The 20223-nt window shown below is 44.6% G+C and overlaps 1 protein-coding gene across 1 annotated transcript in view; it reads right to left on the reverse strand.

The window, feature by feature from the left end:
* The window catches only part of LOC115102833 (G protein-activated inward rectifier potassium channel 3-like), a 28581-nt gene that overhangs the window by 5895 nt on the left and 2463 nt on the right, over positions 1-20223 (reverse strand). Inside the window, exons 3-7 of the mRNA XM_029623166.2 lie at positions 19628-19838; positions 18727-18928; positions 7101-7293; positions 2762-2959; positions 2313-2443 (exon numbers count right to left, since the gene is read on the reverse strand). Coding sequence (XP_029479026.1) covers positions 2313-2443; positions 2762-2959; positions 7101-7293; positions 18727-18928; positions 19628-19838 — 935 coding nt within the window. The remainder of the gene's footprint in view (positions 1-2312; positions 2444-2761; positions 2960-7100; positions 7294-18726; positions 18929-19627; positions 19839-20223) is intronic.

Below are 20223 nucleotides of genomic sequence, written 5' to 3' on the forward strand. Positions count from 1 at the left end.
TCAGTCAGGTTTCAAGACTAGTCATTCAACTGAGACTGCTCTTCTCTGTATCACGGAGGCGCTCCGCACTGCTAAAGCTAACTCTCTCTCCTCTGCTCTCATCCTTCTAGACCTATCGGCTGCCTTCGATACTGTGAACCATCAGATCCTCCTCTCCACCCTCTCCGAGTTGGGCATCTCCGGCGCGGCCCACGCTTGGATTGCGTCCTACCTGACAGGTCGCTCCTACCAGGTGGCGTGGCGAGAATCTGTCTCCTCACCACGCGCTCTCACCACTGGCGTCCCCCAGGGCTCTGTTCTAGGCCCTCTCCTATTCTCGCTATACACCAAGTCACTTGGCTCTGTCATAACCTCACATGGTCTCTCCTATCATTGCTATGCAGACGACACACAATTAATCTTCTCCTTTCCCCTTCTGATGACCAGGTGGCGAATCGCATCTCTGCATGTCTGGCAGACATATCAGTGTGGATGACGGATCACCACCTCAAGCTGAACCTTAATCCAGGCACTCGTCATCTCCCGTCTGGATTACTGCAACTCGCTGTTGGCTGGGCTCCCTGCCTGTGCCATTAAACCCTACAACTCATCCAGAACGCCGCAGCCCGTCTGGTGTTCAACCTTCCCAAGTTCTCTCACGTCACCCCGCTCCTCCGCTCTCTCCACTGGCTTCCAGTTGAAGCTCGCATCCGCTACAAGACCATGGTGCTTGCCTACGGAGCTGTGAGGGGAACGGCACCTCAGTACCTCCAGGCTCTGATCAGGCCCTACACCCAAACAAGGGCACTGCGTTCATCCACCTCTGGCCTGCTCGCCTCCCTACCACTGAGGAAGTACAGTTCCCGCTCAGCCCAGTCAAAACTGTTCGCTGCTCTGGCCCCCCAATGGTGGAACAAACTCCCTCACGACGCCAGGACAGCGGAGTCAATCACCACCTTCCGGAGACACCTGAAACCCCACCTCTTTAAGGAATACCTAGGATAGGATGAAGTAATCCCTCTCACCCCCCCCCCTTAAAAGATTTAGATGCACTACTGTTCCACTGGATGTCATAAGGTGAATGCACCAATTTGTAAGTCGCTCTGGATAAGAGCGTCTGCTAAATGACTTAAATGTAAATGTAAAATGTAAAATGTGTTTTGTTCTAGTGGTAGTGATGCACATAGCCAGGTACATGATTAAAAGCAGCTGTTTATTTCCACATGTTGAATCGCCACCGCATCCAGCATGTTTATTTTTTATTTTTTTATTTCACCTTTATTTAACCAGGTAGGCTAGTTGAGAACAAGTTCTCATTTGCAACTGCGACCTGGCCAAGATAAAGCATAGCAGTGTGAGCAGACAACACAGAGTTACACATGGAGTAAACAATTAACAAGTCAATAACACAATAGGAAGAAAAAAAAGAAAAAAAGGGGGGAGTCTATATACAATGTGTGCAAAAGGCATGAGGAGGTAGGCGAATAATTACAATTTTGCAGATTAACACTGGAGTGATAAATGATCAGATGGTCATGTACAGGTAGAGATATTGGTGTGCAAAAGAGCAGAAAAGTAAATAAATAAAAACAGTATGGGGATGAGGTAGGTAAAAAGGGGTGGGCTATTTGCCGATAGACTATGTACAGCTGCAGCGATCGGTTAGCTGCTCAGATAGCAGATGTTTGAAGTTGGTGAGGGAGATAAAAGTCTCCAACTTCAGCGATTTTTGCAATTCGTTCCAGTCACAGGCAGCAGAGAACTGGAACGAAAGGCGGCCAAATGAGGTGTTGGCTTTAGGGATGATCAGTGAGATACACCTGCTGGAGCGCGTGCTACGGATGGGTGTTGCCATCGTGACCAGTGAACTGAGATAAGGCGGAGCTTTACCTAGCATGGACTTGTAGATGACCTGGAGCCAGTGGGTCTGGCGACGAATATGTAGCGAGGGCCAGCCGACTAGAGCGTACAAGTCGCAGTGGTGGGTGGTATAAGGTGCTTTAGTGACAAAACGGATGGTGATCGCTAACACTTATTTATTTAACCTTTATTTAACTAGGCAAGTCAGTTAAGAACAAATTCTTATTAACAATGATGGCCTATCCTGGCCAAACTCAGACGACGCTGGGCCAATTGTGCGCCGCCCTATGGAACTCCCAATCACGGCCAGATGTGATTCAGCCTGGATACGAACCAGGGACTATAGTGACGCCTCATGCACTGAGATGCAGTGCCTTAGACCGCTGCACCACTCGGGAGCCCCAACACACCGCGGCCCTTGCTGCTTTCAGCCTTTCCTCTTTCTGGAGTGTTGTGTGTTTGTGTGTTCTTACCTCTAAGGTTTGATGGAAGGCGCCATAGTCGATGTCAAAGAACCCTTCGGCCAGTGACATCATAGGGCTGAACCTGTGACCCCACTGGACCTCATCTGCCAGGTAAGAGCTCCGCGCCTGGCACGTCATACCTGGGGGCGCCAACACACACACACACACACACACACACACACACACACACACACACACACACACACACACCCATAGTGAGAACACATACTGTATTAACCTTCCCTGGCAGCTCACCTTCAGCTACTATGATGACTAAGCAAATATTTTCTCAGTGGGCGGTGAAGTCACTTCCACTTTCAAAGCATGGTGCACCCATAGGTATCATATAATTCACTGTGTGTGTGTGTGTGTGTGTGTGTGTCTGCAGGATCTCTGTGTGTGCACCACACTATACAACAGTCTCATAATAGATCATGAGAACATGATCATGGACTAACCAGTGGCCTCCACCATTCCCTCCAGGATGACGACCATTTCGAAGTCGTCTTTCTCCAGCTGGCCTTGAGACATGTCCCAGAAGGGCGAGTGGTGGTCAATCTCGTGGGAGATGACCAGTGGAGACACCAGGAACAGGCGGTCGTCCCCTGTCTCAAAACCGACACTGATGTCTGTCTGGTCCAGAGGGATAAACTCACCTGGAGAGGCAGGCGAGAGGGGGAGAAATGGAGAGGCAGGGCGAGATGAGGAGAGAGGGAGCACGAGAGAGCAGGTGAGAAGTGACTTATAAGACCTTCAGGGCTAGGTTTTCAGTCCAGGACTAGGATTCATCTGTAACCAGGAAATATGCATATACTGTACCAGTAAAAAGTTTGGACACAACTACTCATTCAAGGGTTTTTATTAAATTTGACTATTTTCTACATTGTAGAATAATAGTGAAGACATCAAAACTATGAAATTACACAAATGGAATCATGTACAAAACAAAAAAGTGTTAAACAAATCAAAATATATTTGAGATTTGAGATTCCTCAAAGTAGCCACCCTTTGCCTTGATGATAGCTTTGCACACTCTTGGTATTCTCTCAACCAGCTCAATCATGAGGTAGTCACCTGGATGCATTTCAATTAACAGGTGTGCCTTGTTAGAAGTTCATTTGTGGTATTTCTTTCCTTCTTGATGCGTTTAAGCCAATCAGTTGTGTTGTGACAAGGTAGGGGTGGTATACAGAAGATAGCCCTATTTGGTAAAATACCATATTATGGCAAGAACAGCTCAAATAAGCAAAGAGAAATGACAGTCCATCATTACCTTAAGACATGGAGGTCAGTCAATGCGGAAAATGTCAAGAACTTTTAAAGTTTCTTCAAGTGCAGTCGCAAAAACCATCATGCGCTATGATGAAACTGGCTCTCATGAGGACCGCCACAAGAAAGGAAGACCCAAAGTTACCTCTGCTGCAGAAGATAAGTTCATTTGAGTTAACAACCACAGATTGCAGCCCAAATAAATGCTTCACAGAGTTCAAGTAACAGACACACCTCAACATCAACTGTTCAGAGGAGACTGCGTGAATCAGGCCTTCATGGAAAAATGTTCTGCAAAGAAACCACTACTAAAGGATACCAATAAGAAGAAGAGACTTGCTTGGGCCAAGAAACACGAGCAAAGGACATTAGACCGGTGGAAATCTGTCCTTTGGTCTGATGAATCCAAATTTGAGATTTTTGGTTCCAACCACCATGTCTTTGTGAGACGCAGAGTAGGTGAACAAATGATCTCGGCATGTGTGGTTCCCATCGTGACGCATAGAGGAGGAGATGTGGATGTGTTTTGCTGGTGACACTGTCAGTGATTTCTTTAGAATTTCAAGGCACACTTAAACAGCATGGCTAGCACAGAATTCTGCAGCGATATGCCATCCCATCTGGTTTGCGCTTAGTGGGACTATAATTTGCTTTTCAACAGGAAAATGACCCAAAATACACCTCCAGACTTTTACCAAGAAGGAAAGTGATGGAGTGCTGCATCAGATGACCTGGCCTCCACAATCACCCAACTTCAACCAAATTGAGATAGTTTGGGATGAGTTGGACCACAGAGTGAAGGAAAAGCAGCCAACAAGTGCTCAGCGTATGTGGGAACTCCTTCAAGACTGTTGGAAAAGCATTCCTCATGAAGCTGGTTAAGAGAATGCCAAGAGTTTGCAAAGCTGTCATCAAGGCAAAGGGTGGCTATTTGAACAATCTCAAAATATATTTAGATTTGTTTAACACTTTTTTGGTTACTATATGATTCCATATGTGCTATTTCATAGTATTGATGTCTTCACTGTTAGGTTATAATTCTCAGAGTAAAAACTCGACGTACACTATGAAAGCTTAAACCAAGTTTATTCTTCCCAGAAGATCAATACAGCTGCATTAGACAAAAACCTTTTCACACAATCAGTGATATTTAACCCTTTCTCCTAGTCTATCTTTACTGCCAGGCAGGACACGACGTGATACGGGCCATAAAAGTTTATTTCTCCCTTAATGTGAACTCACCTGATCTCACTAATCCATGGCTCACTCCCCTTATCAATGCCTGTGATCGCTTTCCCTACACTCAGTACATTCCAAGCATAATTGCCCCCACCATATACTTTCCTCCTACAGATAGCCGAGGGGCTACACCAGAGGTTAAGGGTTTTAGCACCACTCATTTCTCTATTACAACTAATGATTAATAAGGATTTAAAGTTCATAAATCCAAATGTATCCTCATTATTATTCTACAATATAGAAAATAGTAAAAATAAAGAAAAACCCTTGAATGAGGAGGTGTTCTAAAACTTTTGACCGGTAGTATATATCAGTGCCTTCAGAAAGTATTCATACCCCTTGACTTTTTTCACATTTTGTTACGTTACAGCCTTATTCTAAAATGGATTTAAAAAAAAAAATCCTCAGCAATCTACACAAAATACCCCGTAATGACAAAGCGGATCACGGTTCTACAGAGATATCTCTCCCTCCTGCAGAGGGGAGAAGTATAGAGGGATTGATGGGGGGGGCTGGATTGTCTGTTTGGGCCTTATGGAGAATCTACCTCAGAACTGTAACATGCAAGAAATGGACTTTGTGACGTTATATTTCATCAGCCAAAATGGTGGTGACAATGATAGATGTCATTTGAAAATTAATGTCGATTTTGTTATGTTATTAAAAGTTAAATGAAGACCTTATAACGAAAACATTCTAACTTGAAGAGTTTTCATAATATGTATGTGATGTTTACATACTTTGTTGTGTAGAAAATATCCAGATGAAAGAGAATGGTTTAGTGACGATAAGACTGTGATTTTAGTTGTCTAAACGAGATCATAGCAATTTATAATACCTTGCCTCATAACTAGCTACGCCCCAGGGAACCCAGAGAGCGTGTCATAAAGATGGGAATGCCCTTCCTACCCTGGGGTATAAAACATGCTGCAGCCAAGGTTTATGACTAGTCGTGACCCCGAACCGCAACACGAGGTTGAAAACATTACATAAGGTCCCAAAGTTGACAGTGCAGCAAAAACCAAGCCATGAGGTCGAAGGAATTCCCAGCGGAGCTCTGAGACATGATTGTAAAAACTTTTTTATAACATTTCACATTTACATAAGTATTCAAACCCGTTACTCAATAATTTGTTGCACCTTTGGCAGCGGTTACAGCCTCGAGTCTTCTTGACTATGACGCTACAAGCTTGGCACACCTGTATATGGCTTCACCATAGAGATGGCATTGGCCAGGTGATGAGCAGTGCCAGGTTTCCTCCAGAGTTCAATCTTGGTTTCATCAGACCAGATAATCTTGTTTCTCATGGTCTGTGAGTCCTTTAGGTGCCTTTTGACAAACTCCAAGCGGGCTGTCATGTGACTTGTAATGAGGAGTGGCTTCTGTCTGGCCACTCTACCATAAAGGCCTGATTGGTGGAGTGCTGCAGTGATGGTTGTCCTTCTGGAAGGTTCTCCCATCTCCACAGAGGAACTCTGGAGCTCTGTCAGAGTGACCATCTGGTTCTTGGTCACCTCCTTGACAAAGGCCCTTCACCCCAGATTGCTCAGTTTGGCCAGGCGGCCAGCTCTAGGAAGAGTCTTTGTGGTTCCAAACTACTTCCATTTAAGAATGATGGAGGCCACTTGTGTTCTTGGGGACCTTCAATACTGCAGAATTGTTTTGGTACCCTTCCCCAGATCTGTGCCTCGACACAATCCTGTCTCGGAGCTCTACGGATAATTCCTTCGACCTCATGGCTTGGTTTTTGCTCTGACATGCATTGTCAACTGTGGGACCTTATATAGACAGGTGTGTGCCTTTCCAAATCATGTCCAATCAATTGAATTGGTGGACTCCAATCAAATCGTAGAAACATCTCAAGGATGATCAAAGGAAACAGGATGCACCTGAGCTCAATTTTGAGTCTTATAGCAAAGGGTTTGAATACTTACTTAAATAAGGTATTTCAGTTTTTTTCATTTCAATAAATGTTCAAACATTTCTAAAACCGGTTTTTACTTTGTCATTATGGGCTATTGTGTGTAGAATGATGAGAAAAATATATAATTTAATCAATTTTAGAATAACGCTGTAACATAACAAAATGGAAAAAGTAAAGGGGTCTGAATAGTTTCCAAAAGCTTCCATAATAAACAGATTATGTGAAAAGATATATCTGCATCCCAAATGGTACCCTATTCCCCATACAGTGCACTACTTTTGACCAAAAGTAGTGCACTATATAGGGAATAGGGTGCCATTTTGATGCAGACCTTGTGTGGCGATGGATGGTATGTTAGCCTCACCTTCCTGAGTCTGTTTAGATTTGATGAGTTTGGCCCTCATGTTGGCCCCTACAATGTGGGAGCTGCGCAGGTCCCCCACCCGGAACATCAAACACAGTTTGTCATCTCTCAGAGAGATCACTGCATTCTTAGAAAAAACCAGGGTCTCCGCTCGCTTATTGGGCTGAGAGATCTTCACAAACATACAGCCCACCTGATCAAAAGATGAAGAAAAAGATTACTTAAAGGCCCAGTGCAGTCAAAAAGTGATTTCCTGTGTTTTATATACACTGAGTGTACAAAACATTAGTAGCACATGCTCTTTCCATGACATAGACGGACCAGGTGAATCCAGGTGAAAGCTATGATCACTTATTGATGTCGCCTGTTAAATCCTCTTCAATCAGTGTAGATGAAGGGAAGGAGACAGGTTAAAGAAGGATTTTTAAGGCTCGAGACAACTGAGACACGGATTGTATAGTGTGCCATTCAGAAGGTGAATGGGCAAGACAAAATATGTAAGTGCCTTTGAACGGGGTATGGCTATAGGTGCCAGGCGCACTGGTTTGAGTTAGTAAAGAACTGCAATGCTGCTGTATTTTTCATGCTCAACAGTTTCCCGTGTGTATCAAGAATGGTCCACCACCCAAAGGACATCCAGCCAACTTAACACAACTGTGGGAAGCATTGGAGTCAACATGGGCCAGCATGCCCATGCCCCAACGAATTGAGGCTGAAAAAGGGGGTGCAACTCAATATTAGGAAGGTGTTTCTACTGTTCTGTTCACTCAATGTATATTTCCACACTATGAGCAGTGGTGCAGTGGTGCCTGGAGACGTGGGTATACTTCAAAAATTTTGCCCCAAAAACCCCAAACGGCCAGCCCAGTGAAGGAAAGGTGCCCTGTGTGAATTTTTTTTTAAATGACAAATAGTGACATACACTCTGAATTACCTAAAATGATAAATCCCATATTGGTCTTTCACAGCCAGGCCAACCCAAGCAATACTGTGCAAGTAGGCAACAAGAGGTTGGTGGCACCTTAATTGGGGAGGAATGGTTGGAGCAGAATAAGTGGAATGGTATCAAATACGTCAAACACATGGTTTCAGACATTATTATGAGCCGTCCTCCCCTCAACAGCCTCCACCCATTTTGTAGGCTAATAGCGGCCTACTATTGAAACAGAGACTATCAACTGAGTCAGATACTCACAGATTTTCACATTTTTTAAGGTTTTCGCTCTCAAGGTTACACTTTTTAAATAGAAAAAAAAACTAAATTGGATGTTCTTTGTCCACAACAATGTTTAAACCACATCAGGAGACCACTTTTGAGGTCTGGGAAAAATCTAAGAAATGTACATTTTTGATTGTAGTTAGGCCTACCATTTAATTCAACTGTGCAGGCATGTAGCACTGTTGTTTGGTTTGCTGTGTTTCTGTAGCGCACATGAGAGGGAGTTTGCAAAACACATGGTCACTGGTTTGATGCAAACGATCACAATATGATTCTGCCAGCACCACCCCAACATCAACATAAGGTACTGTAGGTGAAATTGCGCGTTTCTATGTTTTGTAGTAAAAAAAGATAGAGAAAGATGTGTTTCCAATGACATCATCGGTGTGAGTCGTGTGATTTTAACCAATTATGAGTAGGCATTGCCTACTAATTTCCTCCTAATTATATCCTAATTGGTTGATGATCTCATTGAAAACACTTATTGTCCTCTATCTTTTTTTACTACAAAGCATAGAAATGCGCCATTTTCACATATGAAGTTAACATTTTAAGTTTCCCTTTAACATTTAATTGAGAAGGTTTTTGGAAAAGCCTTTCCATCTACCAGAAGATGGTTAGGCTTATCGTTAGCATCGCTATATTTCTCCTGTTCCTTAATAGTTTGAAACCTGGTCGTTTTACCTCATATTATGAGGCATGTCTTACTTCTTGTTACAAAGTAGCCTATAGCCAAAATTCAACCATAGAAACGTGGAAGCAATTATTTGATAAATATTTCCTCATATGTGCTCTTGTTCTATTGGTTTTCAAATCAACTTTCTTTCCTTGTCTAGCATCCAAAGGCATTATCCTTGTCAGATTAGCAGCCCATGATAGTTGTTGCATCTTTAGAACTCTGCTCTTTCTATATTTTTTATGATATTCCCATCTCTGTCCATGATAGTTGTTGCATCTTTAGATCTCCGCACTTTCTATATTTTTTTAATGATATTCCCATCTCTGTCCATGATAGTTGTTGCATCTTTAGATCTCCGCTCTTTCTATATTTTTAATGATATTCCCATCTCTGTCCATGATAGTTGTTGCATCTTTAGATCTCCGCTCTTTCTATATTTTTAATGATATTCCCATCTCTGTCCATGATAGTTGTTGCATCTTTAGATCTCCGCTCTTTCTATATTTTGAATGATATTCCCATCTCTGTCCATGATAGTTGTTGCATCTTTAGATCACCGCTCTTTCTATATTTTGAATGATATTCCCATCTCTGTCCATGATAGTTGTTGCATCTTTAGATCTCCGCTCTTTCTATATTTTGAATGATATTCCCATCTCTGTCCATGATAGTTGTTGCATCTTTAGATCTCCGCTCTTTCTATATTTTTAATGATATTCCCCATCTCTGTCCATGATCGCGCGCATTTTCCTGCACATTGTATTTTGGAACATTTGCACAAAGGCCTACCTCCGTGTAATAAGAAATAATAATTTATCCACATTTTAAGCAAAACATTGTGATCTGTTCCATCAGCCTTATTCGTTGATGCTGAATATTCCTCCACTACACTACTAGGATACGCATCGTGGGGATTAAAAAATGAGTATACGTAATGCCCACAAAAAAAGTGGGTCTACGGCATATACCTGCGTAAACCTTCCACTACACCACTGACTCTGAGTTTGGAATAATACTATGAAATTGTAAACATTATCATAATGCTCTTTGAAAAGAAAGACTAAAATTTCCTCCTGTCTTGGTGGGATGGAGTTTTGGTCTGCCTGGTGTCATAACCAGGCGGTAAATCAGTTAATAGACCAATAAAAAAGAGAGTTCCATAACTCTCTCCCAATAACAGCTAGTTTTAATTTTTCCCTCCCCAATAAGACCACTCCCAGACAGTCCTAGCAACATTCTAGCTTGAGAAATGTATCTTTGCTAAGAAGCTATTTTGGTTTCTTTTTGAGCATTTTGATTTAAAACAATCACAGTAAGGTACTTAATTGTTACCCAGAAATGATTTGAAATTCAACCTTAAGAGTCTATTAATGCACGTGAGTCAATCTAAGTAACATAACAAAAACAAATCCTTCAAAATCGTCAGTTTAAGCTAGAGATACTGTATCAGGTTTTTTGCGTGGGCTGTGTCTCAATCCACAGCATCTGCCTATGTCGGCCTTCTGCAGTGGAAGGTGACCCAGCTTCAGCTGTGTTTGTCAGACAATGAGACATCCGAAAATCGGTCTTCGGACATAATGGTGTTATCCGTTTTGCTCTACGACGCCCACAAGTGTCACAGGACTCGTCTGAAGTCGGTAACGCTGATGTGCCAACTTCTGTCTGTAGCGTCCAAACTTTTTGAGCTACAAACTAATATGACCCCACTATGGAAAGGGGAGACTCTCACGAACACGATGTTGTTCTCCATTTTGAAGGAAACCCATACAAATGATTGGAAGTATGGAGGTAGTTCTGTACCACCAAAATAAGGGGTTAAATATGTGTCCCAAAAAATCTAATATTTTCTGAGCTTGCTAATATCTCCTAGATATCAGACAGACATTTCAAAACCTTATTCCTTATTATACTTTGACTGTCTTTTTGACTATTTATGAATGTGTTATTCAATGCGTATCTATGGGCTATAGTAGTGAAGGCAAAGTTCAATATTTTATTAAATAATTTTGATAAAAATCTTAAATAATTATGATAAAATATAACATGATCCATGGTATAACCATCTTAAAACAATTCCATATGTTAGTTTAGTACACACACCCCCCCCCCACACACAACCTACGTGTTGTGATAATTGCGTTGTTTGCTCTATTTCCTGTTAGTTCATATGCCTTGCCACTGTGATATATAGGCCTAAGGCTAAGAAAATAAGAAGACAACGTGGAAGAATAAAGTCAACCATACCTTTGTTTCATCACAAAACCGGAGAGCAACCTCTGTCCAGTGGAGTCCACAAAGCATATTGCATGTGACAAACAGTTACATGACCTACAGCATGGTCAAGCAAGTTAATGTTCCTGACATTTTCGGACTGCTAAACAACTATTGATTTAGAACCATAGAGAATTCCCACAAGTCACAAAGAAAACAGAAGTTGCATCCATTATACCAGCACCGCATCCGAGCGCTTCGGTCTGCAGGTAGTATAACTTTTCATTACATTTCATTACATTTCATTATAGTACAACGGTTTGATTTGTCTACATTTACATTTACATTTAAGTCATTTAGCAGACGCTCTTATCCAGAGCGACTTACAAATTGGTGCATTCACCTTATGACATCCATTGCCATCCCAATACCGTGTCTAATCTTAGCAATTTCTTCTTAGCTAGCTACATAGCCGTCTTTGTTTCAAAGATAATTGCGTAATTATCGTATTTCGTCGTCCTAACGTAGTCTACACTGCTATCTGCCCAGCAGCTAGCCAGCTAGCCAGCTAGCAAACGTCCACCGTCTTCCGAATAGCAGCACTGTAAAAACTATTACACTCAACTGAACGACTTGATTAGTGTAGTGTTAGCTAGCTACATAGTTGTCTTTGCTGTCTTCGTATCCAAGATAATTGTGTAGTTTAGAGTGTGTAGTCTTAGAGTGATTATCTTAATTTACCGAGGTTAGCTAGCCAGCTATTTGTCGTCCTTAACGTAGGAGACACTGCTAGCTAGCCAACAGCTAGCCAACGTCTACCGAATAGAACTTCCTCACTCAACAACCCGGTCGCATTCGCTCCACAGCTGGTATCACATTTTCATTTCATTTCATTACAGTACAACGGCTTGATTTGTTTGATCGTAGCTAGCTACATAGCTAGCTACATAGCCGTCTTTGTATCAAAGATAATTGTGTAGTCTAGAGCGATTTCCTAGGTTAGCTAGCCAGCTATTGTCGTTCTTTTAACGCAACGTAACGTAATCAACACTGCTAGCTAGCCAGCTAGCCCCGAATAGCAGCACAGTAGAAACTATTACACTCAACGGAACGACTTGATTAGTGTAGTGTCAACAACGCAGCCAATGCCAGCTAGCCTACATAGTCAACAACGCAGCCTCTGCCAGCTAGCCTACTTCAGCAGTACTGTATCATTTTAATCATTTTAGTCAATAAGATTCTTGCTACGTAAGCTTAACTTTCTGAACACTCGAGACGTGTAGTCCACTTGTCATTCCAATCTCCTTTGCATTAGCGTAGCCTCTTGTGTAGCCTGTCAACTATGTGTCTGTCTATCCCTGTTCTCTCCTCTCTGCACAGACCATACAAACGCTCCACACCGCGTGGCCGCGGCCACCCTAATCTGGTGGTCCCAGCGCGCACGACCCACGTGGAGTTCCAGGTCTCCGGTAGCCTCTGGAACTGCCGATCTGCGGCCAACAAGGCAGAGTTCATCTCAGCCTATGCCTCCCTCCAGTCCCTCGACTTCTTGGCACTGACGGAAACATGGATCACCACAGATAACACTGCTACTCCTACTGCTCTCTCCTCGTCCGCCCACGTGTTCTCGCACACCCCGAGAGCTTCTGGTCAGCGGGTTGGTGGCACCGGGATCCTCATCTCTCCCAAGTGGTCATTCTCTCTTTCTCCCCTTACCCATCTGTCTATCGCCTCCTTTGAATTCCATGCTGTCACAGTTACCAGCCCTTTCAAGCTTAACATCCTTATCATTTATCGCCCTCCAGGTTCCCTCGGAGAGTTCATCAATGAGCTTGATGCCTTGATAAGCTCCTTTCCTGAGGACGGCTCACCTCTCACAGTTCTGGGCGACTTTAACCTCCCCACGTCTACCTTTGACTCATTCCTCTCTGCCTCCTTCTTTCCACTCCTCTCCTCTTTTGACCTCACCCTCTCACCTTCCCCCTACTCACAAGGCAGGCAATACGCTCGACCTCATCTTTACTAGATGCTGTTCTTCCACTAACCTCACTGCAACTCCCCTCCAAGTCTCCGACCACTACCTTGTATCCTTTTCCCTCGCTCTCATCCAACACTTCCCACACTGCCCCTACTCGGATGGTATCGCGCCGTCCCAACCTTCGCTCTCTCTCCCCCGCTACTCTCTCCTCTTCCATCCTATCATCTCTTCCCTCTGCTCAAACCTTCTCCAACCTATCTCCTGATTCTGCCTCCTCAACCCTCCTCTCCTCCCTTTCTGCATCCTTTGACTCTCTATGTCCCCTATCCTCCAGGCCGGCTCGGTCCTCCCCTCCCGCTCCGTGGCTCGACGACTCATTGCGAGCTCACAGAACAGGGCTCCGGGCAGCCGAGCGGAAATGGAGGAAAACTCGCCTCCCTGCGGACCTGGCATCCTTTCACTCCCTCCTCTCTACATTTTCCTCTTCTGTCTCTGCTGCTAAAGCCACTTTCTACCACTCTAAATTCCAAGCATCTGCCTCTAACCCTAGGAAGCTCTTTGCCACCTTCTCCTCCCTCCTGAATCCTCCTCCCCTCCCCCTCCTCCCTCTCTGCAGATGACTTCGTCAACCATTTTGAAAAGAAGGTCGACGACATCCGATCCTCGTTTGCTAAGTCAAACGACACCGCTGGTTCTGCTCACACTGCCCTACCCTGTGCTCTGACCTCTTTCTCCCTCTCTCTCCAGATGAAATCTCGCGTCTTGTGACGGCCGGCCGCCCAACAACCTGCCCGCTTGACCCTATCCCCTCCTCTCTTCTCCAGACCATTTCCGGAGACCTTCTCCTTACCTCACCTCGCTCATCAACTCATCCCTGACCGCTGGCTACGTCCCTTCCGTCTTCAAGAGAGCGAGAGTTGCACCCCTTCTGAAAAAACCTACACTCGATCCCTCCGATGTCAACAACTACAGACCAGTATCCCTTCTTTCTTTTCTCTCCAAAACTCTTGAACGTGCCGTCCTTGGCCAGCTCTCCCGCTATATCTCTCAGAATTACCTTCTTGATCCAAATCAGTCAGGTTTCAAGACTAGTCATTCAACTGAGACTGCTCTTCTCTGTATCACGGAGGCGCTCCGCACTGCTAAAGCTAACTCTCTCCTCTGCTCTCATCCTTCTAGACCTATCGGCTGCCTTCGATACTGTGAACCATCAGATCCTCCTCTCCACCCTCTCCGAGTTGGGCATCTCCGGCGCGGCCCACGCTTGGATTGCGTCCTACCTGACAGGTCGCTCCTACCAGGTGGCGTGGCGAGAATCTGTCTCCTCACCACGCGCTCTCACCACTGGCGTCCCCAGGGCTCTGTTCTAGGCCCTCTCCTATTCTCGCTATACACCAAGTCACTTGGCTCTGTCATAACCTCACATGGTCTCTCCTATCATTGCTATGCAGACGACACACAATTAATCTTCTCCTTTCCCCCTTCTGATGACCAGGTGGCGAATCGCATCTCTGCATGTCTGGCAGACATATCAGTGTGGATGACGGATCACCACCTCAAGCTGAACCTCGGCAAGACGGAGCTGCTCTTCCTCCCGGGAAGGACTGCCCGTTCCATGATCTCGCCATCACGGTTGACAACTCCATTGTGTCCTCCTCCCAGAGCGCTAAGAACCTTGGCGTGATCCTGGACAACACCCTGTCGTTCTCAACTAACATCAAGGCGGTGGCCTGTTCCTGTAGGTTCATGCTCTACAACATCCGCAGAGTACGACCCTGCCTCACACAGGAAGCGGCGCAGGTCCTAATCCAGGCACTTGTCATCTCCCGTCTGGATTACTGCAACTCGCTGTTGGCTGGGCTCCCTGCCTGTGCCATTAAACCCCTACAACTCATCCAGAACGCCGCAGCCCGTCTGGTGTTCAACCTTCCCAAGTTCTCTCACGTCACCCCGCTCCTCCGCTCTCTCCACTGGCTTCCAGTTGAAGCTCGCATCCGCTACAAGACCATGGTGCTTGCCTACGGAGCTGTGAGGGGAACGGCACCTCAGTACCTCCAGGCTCTGATCAGGCCCTACACCCAAACAAGGGCACTGCGTTCATCCACCTCTGGCCTGCTCGCCTCCCTACCACTGAGGAAGTACAGTTCCCGCGCAGCCCAGTCAAAACTGTTCGCTGCTCTGGCCCCCCAATGGTGGAACAAACTCCCTCACGACGCCAGGACAGCGGAGTCAATCACCACCTTCCGGAGACACCTGAAACCCCACCTCTTTCAGGAATACCTAGGATAGGATAAAGTAATCCTTCTCACCCCCTTACTAGATTTAGATGCACTATTGTAAAGTGGCTGTTCCACTGGATGTCTTAAGGTGAACGCACCAATTTGTAAGTCGCTCTGGATAAGAGCGTCTGCTCAATGACTTAAATGTAAATGTAAATGTAAAATGTAAATTTACTTAGTCTTATACAATAACAGCTAAAAGATACCAAAAACAATTTAGTCTAATTAACGTAAGCTAAATATGATGTGGCTGTCCATGTTTCTGATTTCTGTGTGTGTGTGTTCGTGCAAGTAGAAAAACACGTTGACTCACTCTAATTGTAGAGAAACGCCAATGCCATCGTCCTCCATTTCATGTTGATGAAACGGTCTATGAGTACACGGTTTTAGTTTTTGTTGTCCTAGGCTACATGCTTGCTCGCTAGCCTAGCTTTCCTTCATGGGCAACGATGAGCCAGCTAGCTAACATTAGCCTTCTACATCTAGTTACATACTGAATTTCCATCCTCTCAGGCCAGGGGTAACCAACGTTATAATCATTGGCCAGTACGGAGAATTAAGTAAAACTCCACAAGTCCAAATCCCTGAAAGGGACCATGTTAGCTAGGTAGCTAGCCACCAGAGGACAGCAACACAACGAGATGTGTGTTTCAAGTGTTTCTGTCAATTACATTTAGCTTTTGATGTGACTGGTGTGAAGCCAAATCGAAACTGGCTTCCCTTGACACTTTTTTTTGTGCCAGGACCATTCACAGTTGAGCTCATTCAGTTTAGCTTAACTCTAATTGGCTATTATTATTATTATTTTTTATCAAGGGACACCAAATGCTCATTGGCTTCCCTTGCATTCAATGTTATGCTTTCATGCTTTTGTTATGCTGTCATGCTTTCCACCTGGCTACCCCTACCCCGGCCAACATCTCAGCACCCCCTGCAGCAACTTGTCCAAGCCCACCCCACAGCTTCTCCTTCACCCAAATCCAGACAGCTAATGTTCTGAAAGAGCTGCAAAATCTGGATCCCTACAAATCAGCTGGGCTAGACAATCTGAACCCTCTCTTTCTAAAATGATCCGCCGAAAATGTTTCAACCCCTATTACTAGCCTATTCAACCTCTTGTTTGTATCCTCTGAGATCCCCAAAGATTGGAAAGCTGCCGCGGTCATCCCCTTCTTCAAAGGGGGAAACAATCTAGACCAAAACTGTTATAGACCTATATCCATCCTGCTCTGCTTTTCTAAAATCTTCGAAAGTCAAGTTAACAAACAGATCACCAACCATTTCGAATCCCACAGTACCTTCTACACTATGCAATCTGGTTTCCGAGCTGGTCATGGGTGCACCTCAGCCACGATCAAGGTCCTACACGATATCATAACCGCCAGCGATAAAAGACAGTACTGTGCAGCCGTCTTCATCTACATGGCCAAGGCCTTCGACTCTGTAAATCACCGCATTCTTATCGGTTGACTCAATAGCCTTGGCTTCTCAAATGGCTGCCTCGCCTGGTTCACCAACTACTTCTCAGATAGAGTTCAGTGTGTCAAATCAGAGGGCCTGTTATACGGACCTCTAGCAGTCTCTATGGGGGTGCCACAGGGTTAAATTCTCAGGCCGACTCTTTTCTCTGTATACATCAATGATGTCGCTCTTGCTGCCGGTGATTCTCTGATCCACCTCTACGCAGACGACACCATTCTGTATACTTCTGGCCCTTCTTTAGACACTGTGTTAACAAACCTCCAAATGAGCTTCAATGCCATACAACACTACTTCCGAGGCCTCCCAACTGCTTTTAAATTAATAAGTGCATGCTCTTCAACCGATTGCTGCCCGCACCCTCCTGCTCGACTTGCATCACTACTCTGGATGGTTCTGACTTAGAATATGTGGACAACTACAAATACCTAGATGTCTGGTTAGACTGTAAACTCTCCTTCCAGACTCACATTAAGCATCTCCAATACAAAATGAAATCTAGAATCGGCTTCCTATTTTGCAACAAAGAATCCTTCACTCATGCTGCCAAACACCCTCGTAAAACTGACTATCCTACCAATCCTTGACGTCGGCGATGTAATTTACAAAATAGCCTCCAACACTCTACTCAGCAAATTGGATCTAGTCTATCACAATGCCACCAAAGCCCCATATACTACCCACCCCTGCAACCTGTATGCTCTCGTTGGCTGGCCCTCACTACATACTCGTCGCCAAACCCACTGGCTCCAGGTCATCTATAAGTCTATGCTAGGTAAAGCCCCACCTTACCTCAGCATACTGGTCACCATAGCAACACCCACCCGTAGCACGCGCTCCAGCAGGTATATTTCACTGGTCATCCCCAAAGCCAACACTTACTTTGGCTGCCTTTCCTTCCAGTTCTCTGCTGCCAATGACTGGAACAAATTGCAAAAATCACTGAAGCTGGAGTCTTATATCTCCCTCACTAACTTTAAGCATCAGCTGTCAGAGCAGCTTACCAATCATTGCACCTGTACACAGCCCATCTGTAAATAGCACACCCAACTACCTCATCCCCATATTGTTATTTACCCTCTTGCTCTTTTGCACCCCAGTATCTCTACTTGCACATCATCATCTGCACATCTATCACTCCAGTGTTAATGCTAAATTGTAATTATTTCACCTCTATGGCCTATTTATTGCCTTTCATCCCTACTCTTCTACATTTGCACACACTGTACCTAGATTTTCTATTGTGTTATTGACTGTACATTTGTTTATGTGTAACTCCGTGTTTTTGTTTTTTGTCGCACTACCTTGCTTTATCTTGGCCAGGTCGCAGTTGTAAATGAGAACTTGTTCTCAACTGGCCTACCTGGTTAAATAAAGGTGAAATAAAAAATATATTAAAAAAATGGGCAGCAACAATGTTCTACCCTTTTTGACCAAACAGCTTCAAATAAATGGGCTACAAATACAGAGACAGAGGGGCGCTGTTTTGCTCCTTCGGATGCTTTATCCAATGAGATACATTCAGCCTCTTGTGAATTGAAGGAAAATCATGAAACAAAGAGAAACGACACATAAATAATTGTTTCTTTTTTTCTTCAAATGTTTTGAGGGGAAGCCTCAGGGATCTGGTCAAAATTAGTGCACTACATAGGGCTCTGGTCAAAATTAGTGCACTACATAGGGCTCTGGTCAAAATTATTGTACTATATAGGGCTCTGGTCAAAAGTAGAGCACTATATAGGGATTAGGGTGCCATTTGAGATGCAGTCCATGAGACTCACCATGAAGGCGTTGACCATAGATCCCAGTATGGCCTGGAGCAGGAGCAGCATGGTGCCCACTGGACACTGGTCAGTGATGACACGGTAGCCGTAACCGATGGTGGTCTCTGTCTCGATGGAGAAGAGGAAGGCCGAGATGAATCCGTTCACGTTGTTGACGCACGGTGTCCATGTCTCATCCTCCAGATGATCTAGATCCCCTCTGGGTGGGAGGCAGGAGGGAGAGTGAAGGGGAGAGAGGGGGAGAAGCAAAGAGGCGACAAAAATGTAGGATGTGAAAAAACTATCCATTGACTAATATACTTCCACTTGCTTTACAGAGAAGAAATTGCAGGGTCTAGAGCAGGGTTTCCCAATAGGCAGTGATTTTATTTGGTTGATTTTTCAGAGCAAAATGGAATTATTATTTTTCATAATTTTCATTGTTGGACATAAAAGACTGTACGCCTAAATGCATACTGTATGTGATTGTTTCCCAATGTAATCAAGGTTTGAAATTATACTGTTTTTGTCAAATACTATATCTGTTTGGGATTCTTGCGGTAAATTTGCAGTGTTCAAATGATTTATCACTATGTTCTGGGCTCCAGACTGTCCGCTCAAAGACAAATCGGCCCACAGCTAAATGTAATTGGGGACCCCTGATCTAGAGTGATTCTCTCTGACAGTGATACCATGGATGTGTCTGAAATGGCACCCTCCTCCCTAGTGCACTACTTTTGGCCAGGGCCCATAGGGGAATAGGGTGTTTAGAGAATAGGGTGCCATTTGGGACTCATAGTAAAAAGTGTGTGAGTCTGAGCGGATAATAGGGAATAGAGTGTCATTTGGGACGCATCCCAAGTGTCCCCTGGCATGCTCCGTATGAGTGCTGTCCTAGCCTGCTTTCTGTCTCTCTCACCTGAGGTAAGCTATCAGGTACCAGATGGCTCCAAAGAAGAGCCAGGTGATGGCGTAGGCCATAACGAAGACGAAGAGAGAGCAGCGCCAGTTGAGGTCCACCAGGGTGGTGAAGATATCTGTCAGATAACGGTACGTCTCCCTCATGTTGCCATGCGACACGTTACATCTGCCATTCTTCTCCACATAGCGCTGCCTCTTACGTCTCTTAGCTGGAGAGAGAAGAGACAGAGAGAAAGAGAGAGAGAGAGCGACAGAGAGAGAGTCAGATAGATGAGAAAGACTACATTGACATATCGACAGTAGAACTAAAGGGACTTAGTAATAAGAAGACAGAGGGGTTGTTGTGAGAATATCCAAATCACTGAGGGAGAAACCAAAGGAACAGCCATTTTGCACAGGAGTAGGAGGAAGAGATGCTGGAGGAGGAGGTGAAACTGTGGAAGGAGAATAGGGAGGGAGAAAGTACACATGTTCGGCCAATACGCAATGTGTAAGTGTGAAGGGGGAGGGAGAGAAAAATAGTAGAGTGCATAGTCAATAACCCCCTATCTGCAGACTACTGTGGCACCGTATTCCCTATATAGTGCACTACTT

The sequence above is a fragment of the Oncorhynchus nerka genome, linkage group LG20, assembly GCF_034236695.1.
Source record: "Oncorhynchus nerka isolate Pitt River linkage group LG20, Oner_Uvic_2.0, whole genome shotgun sequence".
Classification (NCBI taxonomy): Eukaryota; Metazoa; Chordata; class Actinopteri; order Salmoniformes; family Salmonidae; genus Oncorhynchus; species Oncorhynchus nerka.